The sequence below is a fragment of the Panulirus ornatus genome, chromosome 19 (assembly GCF_036320965.1).
Source record: "Panulirus ornatus isolate Po-2019 chromosome 19, ASM3632096v1, whole genome shotgun sequence".
Lineage (NCBI taxonomy): Eukaryota > Metazoa > Arthropoda > Malacostraca > Decapoda > Palinuridae > Panulirus > Panulirus ornatus.
The window spans coordinates 26,299,004-26,315,229 of NC_092242.1; the positions used below are offsets into that span (position 1 = coordinate 26,299,004).

Genomic DNA, 16,226 nt, shown 5'->3' on the forward strand with positions numbered 1-16,226 from the left:
GGCAGCGGATGGAACCATGGAAGCGGAAGTGGATCATAGGGTGGGGGAGGGGGCGAAAATTTTGGGAGCCTTGAAAAATGTGTGGAAGTCGAGAACATTATCTCGAAAAGCAAAAATGGGTATGTTTGAAGGAATAGTGGTTCCAACAATGTTGTATGGTTGCGAGGCGTGGGCTATGGATAGAGTTGTGCGCAGGAGGATGGATGTGCTGGAAATGAGATGTTTGAGGACAATGTGTGGTGTGAGGTGGTTTGATCGAGTAAGTAACGTAAGGGTAAGAGAGATGTGTGGAAATAAAAAGAGCGTGGTTGAGAGAGCAGAAGAGGGTGTTTTGAAATGGTTTGGGCACATGGAGAGAATGAGTGAGGAAAGATTGACCAAGAGGATATATGTGTCGGAGGTGGAGGGAACGAGGAGAAGAGGGAGACCAAATTGGAGGTGGAAAGATGGAGTGAAAAAGATTTTGTGTGATCGGGGCCTGAACATGCAGGAGGGTGAAAGGAGGGCAAGGAATAGAGTGAATTGGAGCGATGTGGTATACCGGGGTTGACGTGCTGTCAGTGGATTGAATCAAGGCATGTGAAGCGTCTGGGGTAAACCATGGAAAGCTGTGTAGGTATGTATATTTGCGTGTGTGGACGTGTGTATGTACATGTGTATGGGGGGGGGGGGGGGGTGGGGCCATTTCTTTCGTCTGTTTCCTTGCGCTACCTCGCAAACGCGGGAGGCAGCGACAAAGTATAAAAAAAAAAAAAAATATATATATATATATATATATATATATATATATATATATATATATATATATATATATATATATATATATATATATATGTGTGTGTGTGTATATATATATATGTGTATATATATATATATATATATATATATATATATATATATATATATATATATATATATATATATATATATATATATATATATATATATAGTGAATTGGATCGATGTGGTATACCGGGGTTGACGTGCTGTCAGTGGACTGAATCAGGGCATGTGAAGCGTCTGGGGTAAACCATGGAAAGCTGTGTAGGTATGTATATTTGCGTGTGTGGACGTGTATGTGTATACATGTGTATGGGGGTGGGTTGGGCCATTTCTTTCGTCTGTTTCCTTGCGCTACCTCGCAAACGCGGGAGACAGCGACAAAGCAAAAAAAAAAGAAAAAAAAAAAAAAATATATATATATATATATATATATATATATATATATATATATATATATATATATATATATATATATATATATATATACACATATATATATATACACACACACACATATATATATATATATATATATATATATATATATATATATATATATATATATATATATATATATTTATTTATTTATTCATTTTATTTTGCTTTGTCGCTGCCTCCCGCGTTAGCGAGGTAGCGCAAGGAAACAGACGAAAGAATGGCCCAACCCGCCCACATACACATGTATATACATACACGTCCATACACGCAAATATACATACCTATACATCTCAATATACACATATATATACACACACAGACATATACATATATACAGATGTACATAATTCATACTGTCTGCCTTTATTCGTTCCCATCGCCACCTCGCCACACATGGAATAACAACCCCCTCCCCCCCTCATGTGTGCGAGGTAGCGCTAGGAAAAGACACCAAAGGCCCCATTCGTTCACAATCAGTCTCTAGCTGTCATATAATAATGCACCGAAACCACAGCTCCCTTTCCACATCCAGGCCCCACACAACTTTCCATGGTTTACCCCAGACGCTTCAAATGCCCTGGTTCAATCCATTGACAGCACGTCGACCCCGGTATACCACATCGTTCCAATTCACTCTATTCCTTGCACGCCTTTCACCCTCCTGCATGTTCAGGCCCCGATCACTCAAAATCTTTTTCACTCCATCTTTCCACCTCCAATTTGGTCTCCCACTTCTCCTCGTTCCCTCCACCTCTGACACATATATCCTCTTGGTCAATCTTTCCTCACTCATTCTCTCCATGTGACCAAACCATTTCAAAACACCCTCTTCTGCTCTCTCAACCACACTCTTTTTATTTCCACACATCTCTCTTACCCTTACATTACTTACTCGATCAAACCACCTCACACCACATATTGTCCTCAAACATCTCATTTCCAGCACATCCACCCTCCTGCGCACAACTCTATCCATAGCCCACGCCTCGCAACCATACAAAATTGTTGGAACCACTATTCCTTCAAACATACCCATTTTTGCTTTCCGAGATAATGTTCTCGACTTCCACACATTCTTCAAGGCTCCCAGGATTTTCGCCCCCTCCCCCACCCTATGATCCACTTCCGCTTCCATGTTTCCATCCGCTGCCAGATCCACTCCCAGATATCTAAAACACTTTACTTCCTCCAGTTTTTCTCCATTCAAACTTACCTCCCATTTGACTTGACCCTCAACCCCACTGTACCTAATAACCTTGCTCTTATTCACATTTACTCTTAATTTTCTTCTTTCACACACTTTACCAAACTCAGTCACCAGCTTCTGCAGTTTCTCACATGAATCAGCCACCAGCGCTGTATCATCAGTGAACAACAACTGACTCACTTCCCAAGCTCTCTCATCCACAACAGACTTCATACTTGCCCCTCTTTCCGAAAGTCTTGCATTCACCTCCCTAACAACCCCATCCATTAACAGATTAAACAACCATGGAGACATCACACACCTTGCCGCAAACCTACATTCACTGATAACCAATCACTTTCCTCTCTTCCTACACGTACACATGCCTTACATCCTCGATAAAACTTTTCACTGCATATATGTATATTATCCCTGGGGATAGTGGTGAAAGAATACTTCCCACGCATTCCTCGCGTGTCGTAGAATGCGACTAGAGGGGACGGGAGAAGGGGGGCCAGAAATCCTCCCCTCCTTGTATTTTTTAACTTTCTAAAATGGGAAACAGAAGAAGGAGTCACGCGGGGAGTGCTCATCCTCCTCGAAGGCTCAGACTGGGGTGTCTAAATGTGTGTGGATGTAACCAAGATGTGAAAAAAGGAGAGATAGGTAGTATATTTGAGGAAAGGAACCTGGATGTTTTGGCTCTGAGTGAAACGAAGCTCAAGAGTAAAGGGGAAGAGTGGTTTGGGAATGTCTTGGGAGTAAAGTCAGGGGTTAGTGAGAGGACAAGATCAAGGGAAGGAGTAGCAGTACCCCTGAAACAGGAGTTGTGTGAGTATGTGATAGAATGTAAGAAAGTAAATTCTCGATTAGTATGGGTAAAACTGAAAGTTGATGGAGAGAGATGGGTGATTATTGGTGCATATGCACCTGGGCATGAGAAGAAAGATCATGAGAGGCAAGTGTTTTGGGAGCAGCTGAATCAGTGTGTTAGTGGTTTTGATGCACGAGACCGGGTTATAGTGATGGGTGATTTGAATGCAAAGGTGAGCAATGTGGCAGTTGAGGGAATAATTGGTATACATGGGGTGTTCAGTGTTGTAAATGGAAATGGTGAAGAGCTTGTAGATTTATGCGCTGAAAAAGGACTGGTGATTGGGAATACCTGGTTTAAAAAGCGAGATATACATAAGTATACGTATGTAAGTAGGAGAGATGGCTAGAGAGCGTTATTGGATTACGTGTTAATTGACAGGCGTGCGAAAGAGACTTTTGGATGTCAATGTGCTGAGAGGTGCAACTGGAGGGATGTCTGATCATTATCTTGTGGAGGCTAAGGTGAAGATTTGTATGGGTTTTCAGAAAAGAGGAGTGAATGTTAGGGTGAAGAGGGTGGTGAGAGTAAGTGAGCTTGGGAAGGAGACTTGTGTGAGGAAGTACCAGGAGAGACAGAATGGAAAAAGGTGAGAACAATGGAAGTAAGGGGAGTGGGGGAGGAATGGGATGTATTTAGGGAATCAGTGATGGATTGCGCAAAAGATGCTTGTGGCATGAGAAGAGTGGGAGGTGGGTTGATTAGAAAGGGTAGTGAGTGGTGGGATGAAGAAGTAAGATTATTAGTGAAAGAGAAGAGAGAGGCATTTGGACGATTTTTGCAGGGAAAAAATGCAGTTGAGTGGGAGATGTATAAAAGAAAGAGACAGGAGGTCAAGAGAAAGGTGCAAGAGGTGAAAAAGAGGGCAAATGAGAGTTGGGGTGAGAGAGTATCATTAAATTTTAGGGAGAATAAAAAGATGTTCCGGAAGGAGGTAAATAAAGTGCGTAAGACAAGGGAGCATATGGGAACTTCAGTGAAGGGCGCAAATGGGGAGGTGATAACAAGTAGTGGTGATGTGAGAAAGAGATGGAGTGAGTATTTTGAAGGTTTGTTGAATGTGTTTGATGATTGAGTGGCAGATATAGGGTGTTTTGGTCGAGGTGGTGTGCAAAGTGAGAGGGTTAGGGAAAATGATTTGGTAAACAGAAAAGAGGTAGCAAAAGCTTTGCGGAAGATGAAAGCCGGCAAGGCAGCAGGTTTGGATGGTATTGCAGTGGAATTAATTAAAAAAGGGGGTGACTGTATTATTGACTGGTTGGTAAGGTTATTTAATGTATGTATGACTCATGGTGAGGTGCCTGAGGATTGGCGGAATGCGTGGATAGTGCCACTGTACAAAGGCAAAGGGGATAAGAGTGAGTGCTCAAATTTCAGAGGTATAAGTTTGTTGAGTATTCCTGGTAAATTATATAGGAGGGTATTGATTGAGAGGGTGAAGGCATGTACAGAGCATCAGATTGGGGAAGAGCAATGTGGTTTCAGAAGTGGTAGAGGATGTGTGGATCAGGTGTTTGCTTTGAAGAATGTATATGAGAAATACTTAGAAAAGCAAATTGATTTGTATGTAGCATTTATGGATCTGGAGAAGGCATATGATAGAGTTGATAGAGATGCTCTGTGGAAGGTATTAAGAATATATGGTGTGGGAGGCAAGTTGTTAGAAGCAGTGAAAAGTTTTTATCGAGGATGTAAGGCATGTGTACGTGTAGGAAGAGAGGAAAGTGATTGGTTCTCAGTGAATGTAGGTTTGCGGCAGGGGTGTGTGATGTCTCCATGGTTGTTTAATTTGTTTATGGATGGGGTTGTTAGGGAGGTAAATGCAAGAGTTTTGGAAAGAGGGGCAAGTATGAAGTCTGTTGGGGATGAGAGAGCTTGGGAAGTGAGTCAGTTGTTGTTCGCTGATGATACAGCGCTGGTGGCTGATTGATGTGAGAAACTGCAGAAGCTGGTGACTGAGTCTGGTAAAGTGTGTGGAAGAAGAAAGTTAAGAGTAAATGTGAATAAGAGCAAGGTTATTAGGTACAGTAGGGTTGAGGGTCAAGTCAATTGGGAGGTGAGTTTGAATGGAGAAAAACTGGAGGAAGTGAAGTGTTTTAGATATCTGGGAGTGGATCTGGCAGCGGATGGAACAATGGAAGCGGAAGTGGATCATAGGGTGGGGGAGGGGGCGAAAATTCTGGGGGCCTTGAAGAATGTGTGGAAGTCGAGAACATTATCCCGGAAAGCAAAAATGGGTATGTTTGAAGGAATAGTGGTTCCAACAATGTTGTATGGTTGCGAGGCGTGGGCTATGGATAGAGTTGTGCGCAGGAGGATGGATGTGCTGGAAATGAGATGTTTGAGGACAATGTGTGGTGTGAGGTGGTTTGATCGAGTGAGTAACGTAAGGGTAAGAGAGATGTGTGGAAATAAAAAGAGCGTGGTTGAGAGAGCAGAAGAGGGTGTTTTGAAGTGGTTTGGGCACATGGAGAGAATGAGTGAGGAAAGATTGACCAAGAGGATATATGTGTCGGAGGTGGAGGGAACGAGGAGAAGAGGGAGACCAAATTGGAGGTGGAAAGATGGAGTGAAAAAGATTTTGTGTGATCGGGGCCTGAACATGCAGGAGGGTGAAAGGAGGGCAAGGAATAGAGTGAATTGGAGCGATGTGGTATACCGGGGTTGACGTGCTGTCAGTGGATTGAATCAAGGCATGTGAAGCGTCTGGGGTAAGCCATGGAAAGCTGTGTAGGTATGTATATTTGCGTGTGTGGACGTATGTATATACATGTGTATGGGGGTGGGTTGGGCCATTTCTTTCGTCTGTTTCCTTGCGCTACCTCGCAAACGCGGGAGACAGCGACAAAGTATAATAAAAAAAAATATATATATATATTCACACTTTTCGTTGTTTCTTCAAGTACTGAAGATGATTCTATGATCATTTACATTCACTATACACAAAATCATAAAGAATGTAGTGAGTCTTACCTGCAACAATGTTTACGAGCGCCAGGACTGCAAACCCCGAGGCAGCGGAGTGGAAGGGGAAGCTGAAGACGTATGCCATCGGGATGCTGCCCCAACCGTACAGCATCAGTAGGAGGAACAACACACCTGGAGGATGATGAAGAGCAGAGTTATGTATCACCACACACACACACACACACACACATGCACACACACACACACACACACACACACACACACACACACACACACACACACACACACACACACACACACACACACACACACACACACACACACACACACACATACACACACACACACACACACACACATACACACACACAAACACACACACACACACACACACACACACACACACACACACACACACACATACACACACACACACACACACACACACACACACACATGCACACACACACACACACACACACACACACACACACACACACACACACAGACACACACACCCACAGACACACACACACACACACACACACACACACACACACACACACACAGACAGACAGACACACAGACACACACACACACACAGACACACACACACACACACACACACACACACACACACACACACACACACACATAAACACACAATCAATTACTAAGAGAAGGCGACGCAAACCATCTCAAATTAAATATGTTTTGAAGTTTGAAGGAAGTGGTACACCTTCCGAACCTTACTACTGTCGAATATCACTTCCCTGCCCAACAAAACAGAAGAGCTGGCTGACACCACCAGGTCAGGTCACAGCCAGGTCATAATAATAACAGAGGCCTGGCAGATTACTCCAGAAATTTGTAGTATAAGTGACGACCTTCTCTTCTCCCACCCTCGTTCATCAAGGCATGTGGGAAGTGTGGCATTCTCTTGTCATAAAGGCTCACGTCCAGCCCAGCTGACAGTTAACGTGCCTGACGGTCTGCTAGTATTACTGGGTTGTGGTGTCGCCCACATTGCACCCACGCCAGACTGACATCATCATTTACTACGTGGTCAACCACCCGTCGTGCGCACCGGCTGGGAAGGCACTTGTAGAACATGTTACCTCCACCTCTGACGTCACGCTCAGGACGAGGTACCCTTCTTCCAGGTTGGTGATATGTGAGGATTTTCAGTGAGATAAACACCATCATCCTCCACGAACAACTATATCAATCTCAGACTGTTCAGTCTCCCACGCTGGGCAAAATCTCTTGACCTGATTCCTACTGACAGCTCGGACGCAGTACTTGTTTATCAATGATGTGCCCTCCACCCAACACAACCAGATTCCAACACAAGAGGACAGACACCAACACTTACCGGCCAATTACTGTCTCAGCAAACCGAAATTTCGGTTAGGTGCGTAACACGTCATCACCAGTGACCAGTGAAGATGTTGTTGAATTTATGTGGGAGTATTATCATGCAACCTGCAGCCAGGCTTACCAACACATGTTTCCCCAGAAGACGGTAACACTACACCAGGCCGACGCTCTCTGGATCACACACCGCATTAAGCGACTTATACGACGGTGAGATCGAGCGTTCAACAGTCGTAACAACGACCTCTGCAAGCGACTTCGCAACAAAGAGCAACGCGAAGTACGAGCCTCGAGGAATGCTCATCACCTAAACAAGGTGCAGCAGTTTAAGCAGGTCATCATCGGTCAGTGGTATGATAGAATGAAAGAACTAACTGGCTGTGATAAGCTAAGGCCCTCCCCTGTGTAGACCAACTTGGCAATGATGAGGACGCACACCAAATCAACAACCACTTTTCCAATATTTACCAACGATTACCACAACTCACCATCAGCTCCCTCCCAGCATTCCTACCAACCCCACTAACACTGTAGAAGAATATCATCAAGTAGCTAAGCGCCTCCGCTACCTTATAACCAGACACTCAACCACATCCATAGATCGTCCAGTGAAACCACGAGGAGCAAGTTTAAGATCAGGTCTATTTTTGCGACTCTGGAATTGACCAACATTACTTGTCGTGTTGAAAGCGACCTCAAAAGTGATTTGTTGGTGATCACTTGGACCAAACTTTCCTCCAACTTCAACATTATGAACGAGGTCATAGTCTGTAGTAAGGAATGAATGAAGCCCCAAAGAACAAAAGTTTGGAGATATTCTTTAAAGCTATTTACAAAAGGAGTTAGAACAAGTAGAGGAGGAAGTAAAGTAATTGAAGAATCACATAAAAGATCATGAAAGGTGTCATAAGATGAGAGAGGTACTTTGATTATTTGAAATATAATGTTAATAGGCGTGACCGTAGATTGAAATTAGATGAGAGGATTCAGTAGGTAAATAGCCAGAGGAAAGAATATGAATTCATTGAAAGACAAAAGAGTCACTTTTTTGCTAGTTATCATAGAAGCTGTTCAACTAGAGCAGGTTATTATAACACAAACCGAATCTATTCAAAACAGTGGGTAAGAAGTAGACCAGGAGCAAGGTAGGGGGCGTGTTAACAGAGGCGAGGCATGAAGGATGACGTAATGAAACACAGACTTGAGGACGCACGAACAAAGATCCACAGAAATATAAGTGAAACTCCGGAGAGAATAATTTGCAGTGTTGGAGATGGAGCCATGAAGGAAGGTTATGGTTTGGTTGATGAAAGGTTAAGTACAGAGCTCACTGGATCCGTGCTTGTTGACGGGTTACATGGAGGTTGACAGTCCAGTACTGGAAGATCTAGTTGAGGAGGTGGCAGGCACCAAAATTAGAAAGAACATCCAAGCGTCAGGCTGAAAGACGTAAATCACGGAACATCTTTGGTCTGGGGAGATCATACTGTGCTTCACATGAAGAAGAAAGGGAAAAGATAGAATAAATGCTCATCAAAGGATTGCCCGAGGCTATGGAATTTCCAGATGCATTTTCCGTGATAACAGAAAGAAGAAGAATCAGTGGATATCATTAAGACGCGAGAGGATGGCCGAGTGTGACTGCTTCATTTGGAGTTATCCAGCCGGCAGGAGCTCAATCAAGATGAGAAGCTCAAAGAATAAGTTCGGATTCATTGGGATGTTCATGAAACGAGAGAGAGAGAGAGAGAGAGAGAGAGAGAGAGAGAAGAGAGAGAGAGAGAGAGAGAGAGAGAGAGAGAGAGAGAGAGAGAGAGAGAGAGAGAGAGAGAGAGAGAGAGAGAGAGAGAGAGAGAGAGAGAGAGAGAGAGAGAGAGAGAGAGAGAGAGAGAGAGAGAGAGAGAGAGAGAGAGAGAGAGAGAGAGAGAGAGAGAGAGAGAGAGAGAGAGAGAGAGAGAGAGAGAGAGAGAGAGAGAGAGAGAGAGAGAGAGAGAGAGAGAGAGAGAGAGAGAGAGAGAGAGAGAGAGAGAGAGAGAGAGAGAGAGAGAGAGAGAGAGAGAGAGAGAGAGAGAGAGAGAGAGAGAGAGAGAGAGAGAGAGAGAGAGAGAGAGAGAGAGAGAGAGAGAGAGAGAGAGAGAGAGAGAGAGAGAGAGAGAGAGAGAGAGAGAGAGAGAGAGAGAGAGAGAGAGAGAGAGAGAGAGAGAGAGAGAGAGAGAGAGAGAGAGAGAGAGAGAGAGAGAGAGAGAGAGAGAGAGAGAGAGAGAGAGAGAGAGAGAGAGAGAGAGAGAGAGAGAGAGAGAGAGAGAGAGAGAGAGAGAGAGAGAGAGAGAGAGAGAGAGAGAGAGAGAGAGAGAGAGAGAGAGAGAGAGAGAGAGAGAGAGAGAGAGAGAGAGAGAGAGAGAGAGAGAGAGAGAGAGAGAGAGAGAGAGAGAGAGAGAGAGAGAGAGAGAGAGAGAGAGAGAGAGAGAGAGAGAGAGAGAGAGAGAGAGAGAGAGAGAGAGAGAGAGAGAGAGAGAGAGAGAGAGAGAGAGAGAGAGAGAGAGAGAGAGAGAGAGAGAGAGAGAGAGAGAGAGAGAGAGAGAGAGAGAGAGAGAGAGAGAGAGAGAGAGAGAGAGAGAGAGCAAAGAATGGGGAGTACACAATTAGGCAAGATGGGTGGAACACGCTCACCTGCACTGCAGAACGGTCAGGAATCAAGAGTTAGGTGATGGTAATGTCATACTATGAGTAATGTATACAAGCTCAGGTATATTAGTAGTAAGTGGTAAAGCGCTGGAATTGTAATGATCATATAGGGAAAAACGCACTAGATATTGTTGGAGTTAGAGAAATATAAAACTGACAAAAAAGATAGGAATTCACTAGACATGTCCAGAGAGAGTGCATGGCAGTACAGTGGAAAATAACAAACAAAGAAGGCGGGGTGATAGGCTCTCTCAGAGATAATCTTAAGTTTCCCGTCTTCCTGTACTGTGTTGTGGTGCACAGCAGTATTTCTGGTACAAATTCAACACAGAAACTATCGACTCCAGTATCATATATATATATATATATATATATATATATATATATATATATATATATATATATATATATATATATATATATGATAATGGGGAGTGGATTTGGCAGCGGATGGAACCATGGAAGCGAAAGTGAATCATAGGGTGAGGGAGGGGGCGAAAGTTCTGGGAACGTTGAAAAATGTGTGGAAGTCGAGAACGTTATCTTGGAAAGCAAAAATGGGTATGTTTGAAGGAATGGTGGTTCCAACAACGTTATATGGTTGCGAGGCGTGGGCTATAGATAGAATTGTGCGGAGGAGGGTGGATATGTTGGAAATGAGATGTTTGAGGACAATATGAGGTGTGAGATGGTTTGGTCGAGTAAGTAATGAAAGGGTAAGAGAGATGTGTGGTAATAAAAAGAGTGTGGTTGAGAGAGAAGAAGACGGTGTGTTGAAATGTTTTGGTCATATGGAGAGAATGAGTGAGGAAAGATTGACAAAGAGGATATACGTGACAGAGGTGGAGGGAACGAGGAGAAGTGGGAGACCAAATTGGAGGTGGAAAGATGGAGTGAAAAAGATTTTGAGTGATCGGGGCCTGAACATGCAGGAGGGAGAAAGGCGTGCAAGGAATAGAGTGAATTGGAACGATGTGGTATACCGGGGTCGACGTGCTGTCAATGGATTGAACCAGGGCATGTGAAGCGTTTGGGGTAAACCATGGAAAGTTTTGTGGGGCCTGGATGTGGAAAGGGAGCTGTGGTTTCGGTGCATTATACATGACAGCAAGAGACTTTGTGTGAACGAATGCGGCCTTCGTTGTCTTTTCCTAGCGCTACCTCGCGCACATGCGGGGGGAGGTGGCTGTCATTTCATGTGTGGCGGGGTGGCGACGGGAACGAATAAGGGCAGACAGTATGAATAATGTACATGTGTATATATGTATATGTCTGAGTGTGTATATATATGTATACGTCGAGATGTATAGGTATGTATATGTGCGTGTGTGGACTTGTATGTATATACATGAGTATGTGGGTGGGTTGGGCCATTCTTTCGTCTGTTTCCTTGCGCTAACTCGCTAACGCGGAAGACAGCGACAAAGTGTAATGTATATATATATATATATATATATATATATATATATATATATATATATATATATATATATATATATATATATATATATGTATATATATCATATTACGAAAGCGTAATTTTCGATTGGACACTGAGATGAAACTGTACAACAAAAAAGATATTTTTCATATCTGGTCACAAAATGGGAGATGAACAGATGCAGAAAATTACCTGGTGCTTCTCCGACTGTGAAATAGTGTTTAGAGTCGAATATCATAATGATGATGAACACAATGAGAGCGGAAACCATGTAAGCCATTACGTCCCACAGGAAGGTGGTGGCCCAGAGCATCCATATAGGGGCACCCGTCATCACCTGGACCTGCAACCAGAGAGAAAACGAGATTTAGCTGGAACTATTGGATACAAATAAAAACGCTCTTTCGCTGGTTTTGTCGTCGTTAGTTTCTTTTTGCAAGTACAAAGACGGTAAAATTACCGTTATCGACATCCACCTGGTAACGGGAGTTTTGGATGGGGGAAATCACAAACATTAGTGATTTGCGGTAGAAATGAAGGCCAGATTCTATCAAAAGACATCAAAAAATTTTTCATCCAAACCAGAGCTAAGTTAGAATATAGCCTAGAATTCGATGGATGTCCAGAGATGATATTAACTACAAAAGACTTGGAAATGAAACACTAAACAGCCACACAGAAGCGTAATTCCTTGCACAGTGCTCACTGCAAATCCAAATCCAATCAACTAGATCTTATACGGACAAGAAATATAGCAAAAGGGAAGAATCTATTCCGAAGGCAAACAATCCCATATTTCAGTATTCATCAGCTGTATCATTAGGTCATACTTAATTCTGTCCAAAATCATCATGATTACGATGAAAGAATTAACCACAAGGACTCATCTTCCATATAAAACAGTATTCAGATAAAAAGAGAGGGTGCAGTGAAAACATGGACATCAACATTTGTTGACCATGCGTTTATTAATATCAACTCTCCCCTCCTTGTGTTTTAACTTTCAAAATGGGGAAACAGAAGAAGGAGTCATGCGCGGAGTGCTCATCCTCCTCCAAGGCTCAGATTGGGGTGTGTATATATATATATATATATATATATATATATATATATATATATATATATATATATATATATATATATATATATATATATATATATATGTATATTTTTTTTTTTTTTTTGCTTTGTCGCTGTCTCCCGCGTTTGCGAGGTAGCGCAAGGAAACAGACGAAAGAAATGGCCCAACCCCCCCCCATACACATGTATATACATACGTCCACACACGCAAATATACATACCTACACAGCTTTCCATGGTTTACCCCAGACGCTTCACATGCCCTGATTCAATCCACTGACAGCACGTCAACCCCGGTATACCACATTGATCCAATTCACTCTATTCCTTGCCCTCCTTTCACCCTCCTGCATGTTCAGGCCCCGATCACACAAAATCTTTTTCACTCCATCTTTCCACCTCCAATTTGGTCTCACACTTCTCCTCGTTCCCTCCACCTCCGACACATATATCCTCTTGGTCAATCATTCCTCACTCATTCTCTCCATGTGCCCAAACCATTTCAAAACACCCTCTTCTGCTCTCTCAACCACGCTCTTTTTATTTCCACACATCTCTCTTACCCTTACGTTACTTACCCGATCAAACCACCTCACAGCACACATTGTCCTCAAACATCTCATTTCCAGCACATCCATCCTCATGCGCACAACTCTATCCATAGCCCACGCCTCGCAACCATACAACGTTGTTGGAACCACTATTCCTTCAAACATACCCATTTTTGCTTTCCGAGATAATGTTCTCGACTTCCACACATTCTTCAAGGCTCCCAGGATTTTCGCCCCCTCCCCCACCCTATGATCCACTTCCGCTTCCATTGTTCCATCCGCTGCCAGATCCACCCCCAGATATCTAAGACACTTTACTTCCTCCAGTTTTTCTCCATTCAAACTTACCTCCCAATTGACTTGACCCTCAACCCTACTGTACCTAATTACCTTGCTCTTATTCACATTTACTCTTAACTTTCTTCTTTCACACACTTTACCAAACTCAGTCACCAGCTTCTGCAGTTTCTCACATGAATCAGCCACCAGCGCTGTATCATCAGCGAACAACAACTGACTCACTTCCCAAGCTCTCTCATCCACAACAGACTTCATACTTGCCCCTCTTTCCAAAACTCTTGCATTCACCTCCCTAACAACCCCATCCATAAACAAATTAAACAACCATGGAGACATCACACACCCCTGCCGCAAACCTACATTCACTGAGAACCAATCACTTTCCTCTCTTCCTACACGTACACATGCCTTACATCCTCGATAAAAACTTTTCACTGCTTCTAACAACTTGCCTCCCACACCATATATTCTTAATACCTTCCACAGAGCATCTCTATCAACTCTATCATATGCCTTCTCCTGATCCATAAATGCTACATACAAATCCATTTGCTTTTCTAAGTATTTCTCACATACATTCTTCAAAGCAAACACCTGATCCACACATCCTCTACCACTTCTGAAACCACCCTGCTCTTCCCCAATCTGATGCTCTGTACATGCCTTCACCCTCTCAATCAATACCCTCCCATATAATTTACTATATATATATATATATATATATATATATATATATATATATATATATATATATATATATATATATATATATATATATATCAATTTCATGTAGAAGCTAGCATTTGTGAAATATATGAATGAGTGTTTTATAATCATTATCATTTTTTCATTTTCCTTTATTACATGCCTCACACTATCTCTCACACAGTAGTCGAAGTACAGCAGCCTCTACGCCGTTTCTGGCACCCACAATACTGGTCTTACCTGCTTTGCTTTCGTCTCCCTCTCCTGCAGCGGAAACACAAGATATGATGCCGAGAGGAGGGCTAAGGCAAGAGGCATCACCATAGCGTAGAGTAGAGAGCTCACCGAGGTGTTCCCACCGCCAATCACCCACTGTGAGAAAAAAAGATTATAACATCTTAAATGATCAGATTCATTCTACCTCTCGTAAAAAGACAGAATTCACAGCAACAAGCTTCATGAATATTTTACATAGTAACTCCGGAAACACAATTCACTTTTGTTGTTTTATATGTATGAAGAGATTCAAACGTCTCATATGTTCGTGTTGAGGTTTGCTGAACTCAGGTGGATCATATGAACCTCTGGAAAAACTTTTATGCTTTGTTGTCGTTGTTCTTACGAACATGAACCATATATGTCAATCTTATTGCAACTGAAACTGCGTAACTAAATGCATGTGTTCAGGATTGCCTTATCTATGTTTTGTATTCGAAACACTCTTACCTACCACCAATATCATGTCGCTATTTGTGTTTCCACAAATAGCGATTCCAAGAATGGTTTATATTCGTGATGATGTAACAGAAACGTTAAATGGGTATAAGATGCTTAATTTACTACCGGCTGTTGATCTAATCATAACTTACGTTCAACAAAGAAATTTATGTACCGTGGCTCGATCGGCCACAGAAGATGACGTACATCACCATATATATATATATATATATATATATATATATATATATACATATATATATATATATATATATATATATATATATATATATATATATAAATATATATATATATTTATTTTATCTATTTATTTTGCTTTGTCGCTGTCTCCCGCGTTAGCGAGGTAGCGCAAGGAAGCAGACGAAAGAATGGCCCAACACACCAACATACACATGTATGTACATACCCGTCCACACACGCAAATATACATACCTATACATCTCAACGTATACATATATATACACACACAGACATATATATATATATATATATATATATATATATATATATATATATATATATATATATATATATATATATATATATATATATATATATATACATATATATATATATATATATATATATATATATATATATATATATATATATATATATATATATTATATATATATATACACATGTACATAATTCATACTGTCTGCCTTTATTCATTCTCATCGCCACCTCGCCCTCATGTGTGCGAGGTAGCGCTAGGAAAAAAAAACAAAGGCCTCATTAGTTCACACTTATTCTCTAGCTATCATGCAATAATGCACCGAAACCACAGCTCCCTTTCCACATCCAGGCCCTATAGACCTTTCCATGGTTTACCCCAGACGCTTCACATGCCCTGGTTCAATCCATTAACAGCAAGTCGACCCCGGTATACCACATCGTTCCAATTCACTCTATTCCTTGCACGCCTTTCACTCTTCTGCATGTTCAGGCCCCGATCACTCAAAATCTTTTTCACTCCATCTTTCAACCTCCAATTTGGTCTCCCACTTCTCCTCGTTCCCTCCACCTCTGACACATATATCTTCTTTGTCAATCTTTCCTCACTCATTCTCTCCATGTGACCAAACCATTTCAAAACACCCTCTTCTGCTCTCAACCACACTCTTTTTTATTACCACA

At 42.1% G+C, this 16,226-nt stretch overlaps 1 protein-coding gene across 3 annotated transcripts in view; it reads right to left on the reverse strand.

Moving 5' to 3' along the window:
* The window catches only part of LOC139755467 (phospholipid-transporting ATPase ABCA3-like), a 154,521-nt gene that overhangs the window by 32,207 nt on the left and 106,088 nt on the right, over positions 1-16,226 (reverse strand). For all 3 annotated transcript variants that reach the window (XM_071673802.1, XM_071673801.1, XM_071673803.1), the window contains exons 22-24: positions 14,589-14,720; positions 11,905-12,055; positions 6,255-6,380 (exon numbers count right to left, since the gene is read on the reverse strand). In XM_071673802.1, coding sequence (XP_071529903.1) covers positions 6,255-6,380; positions 11,905-12,055; positions 14,589-14,720 — 409 coding nt within the window. The remainder of the gene's footprint in view (positions 1-6,254; positions 6,381-11,904; positions 12,056-14,588; positions 14,721-16,226) is intronic.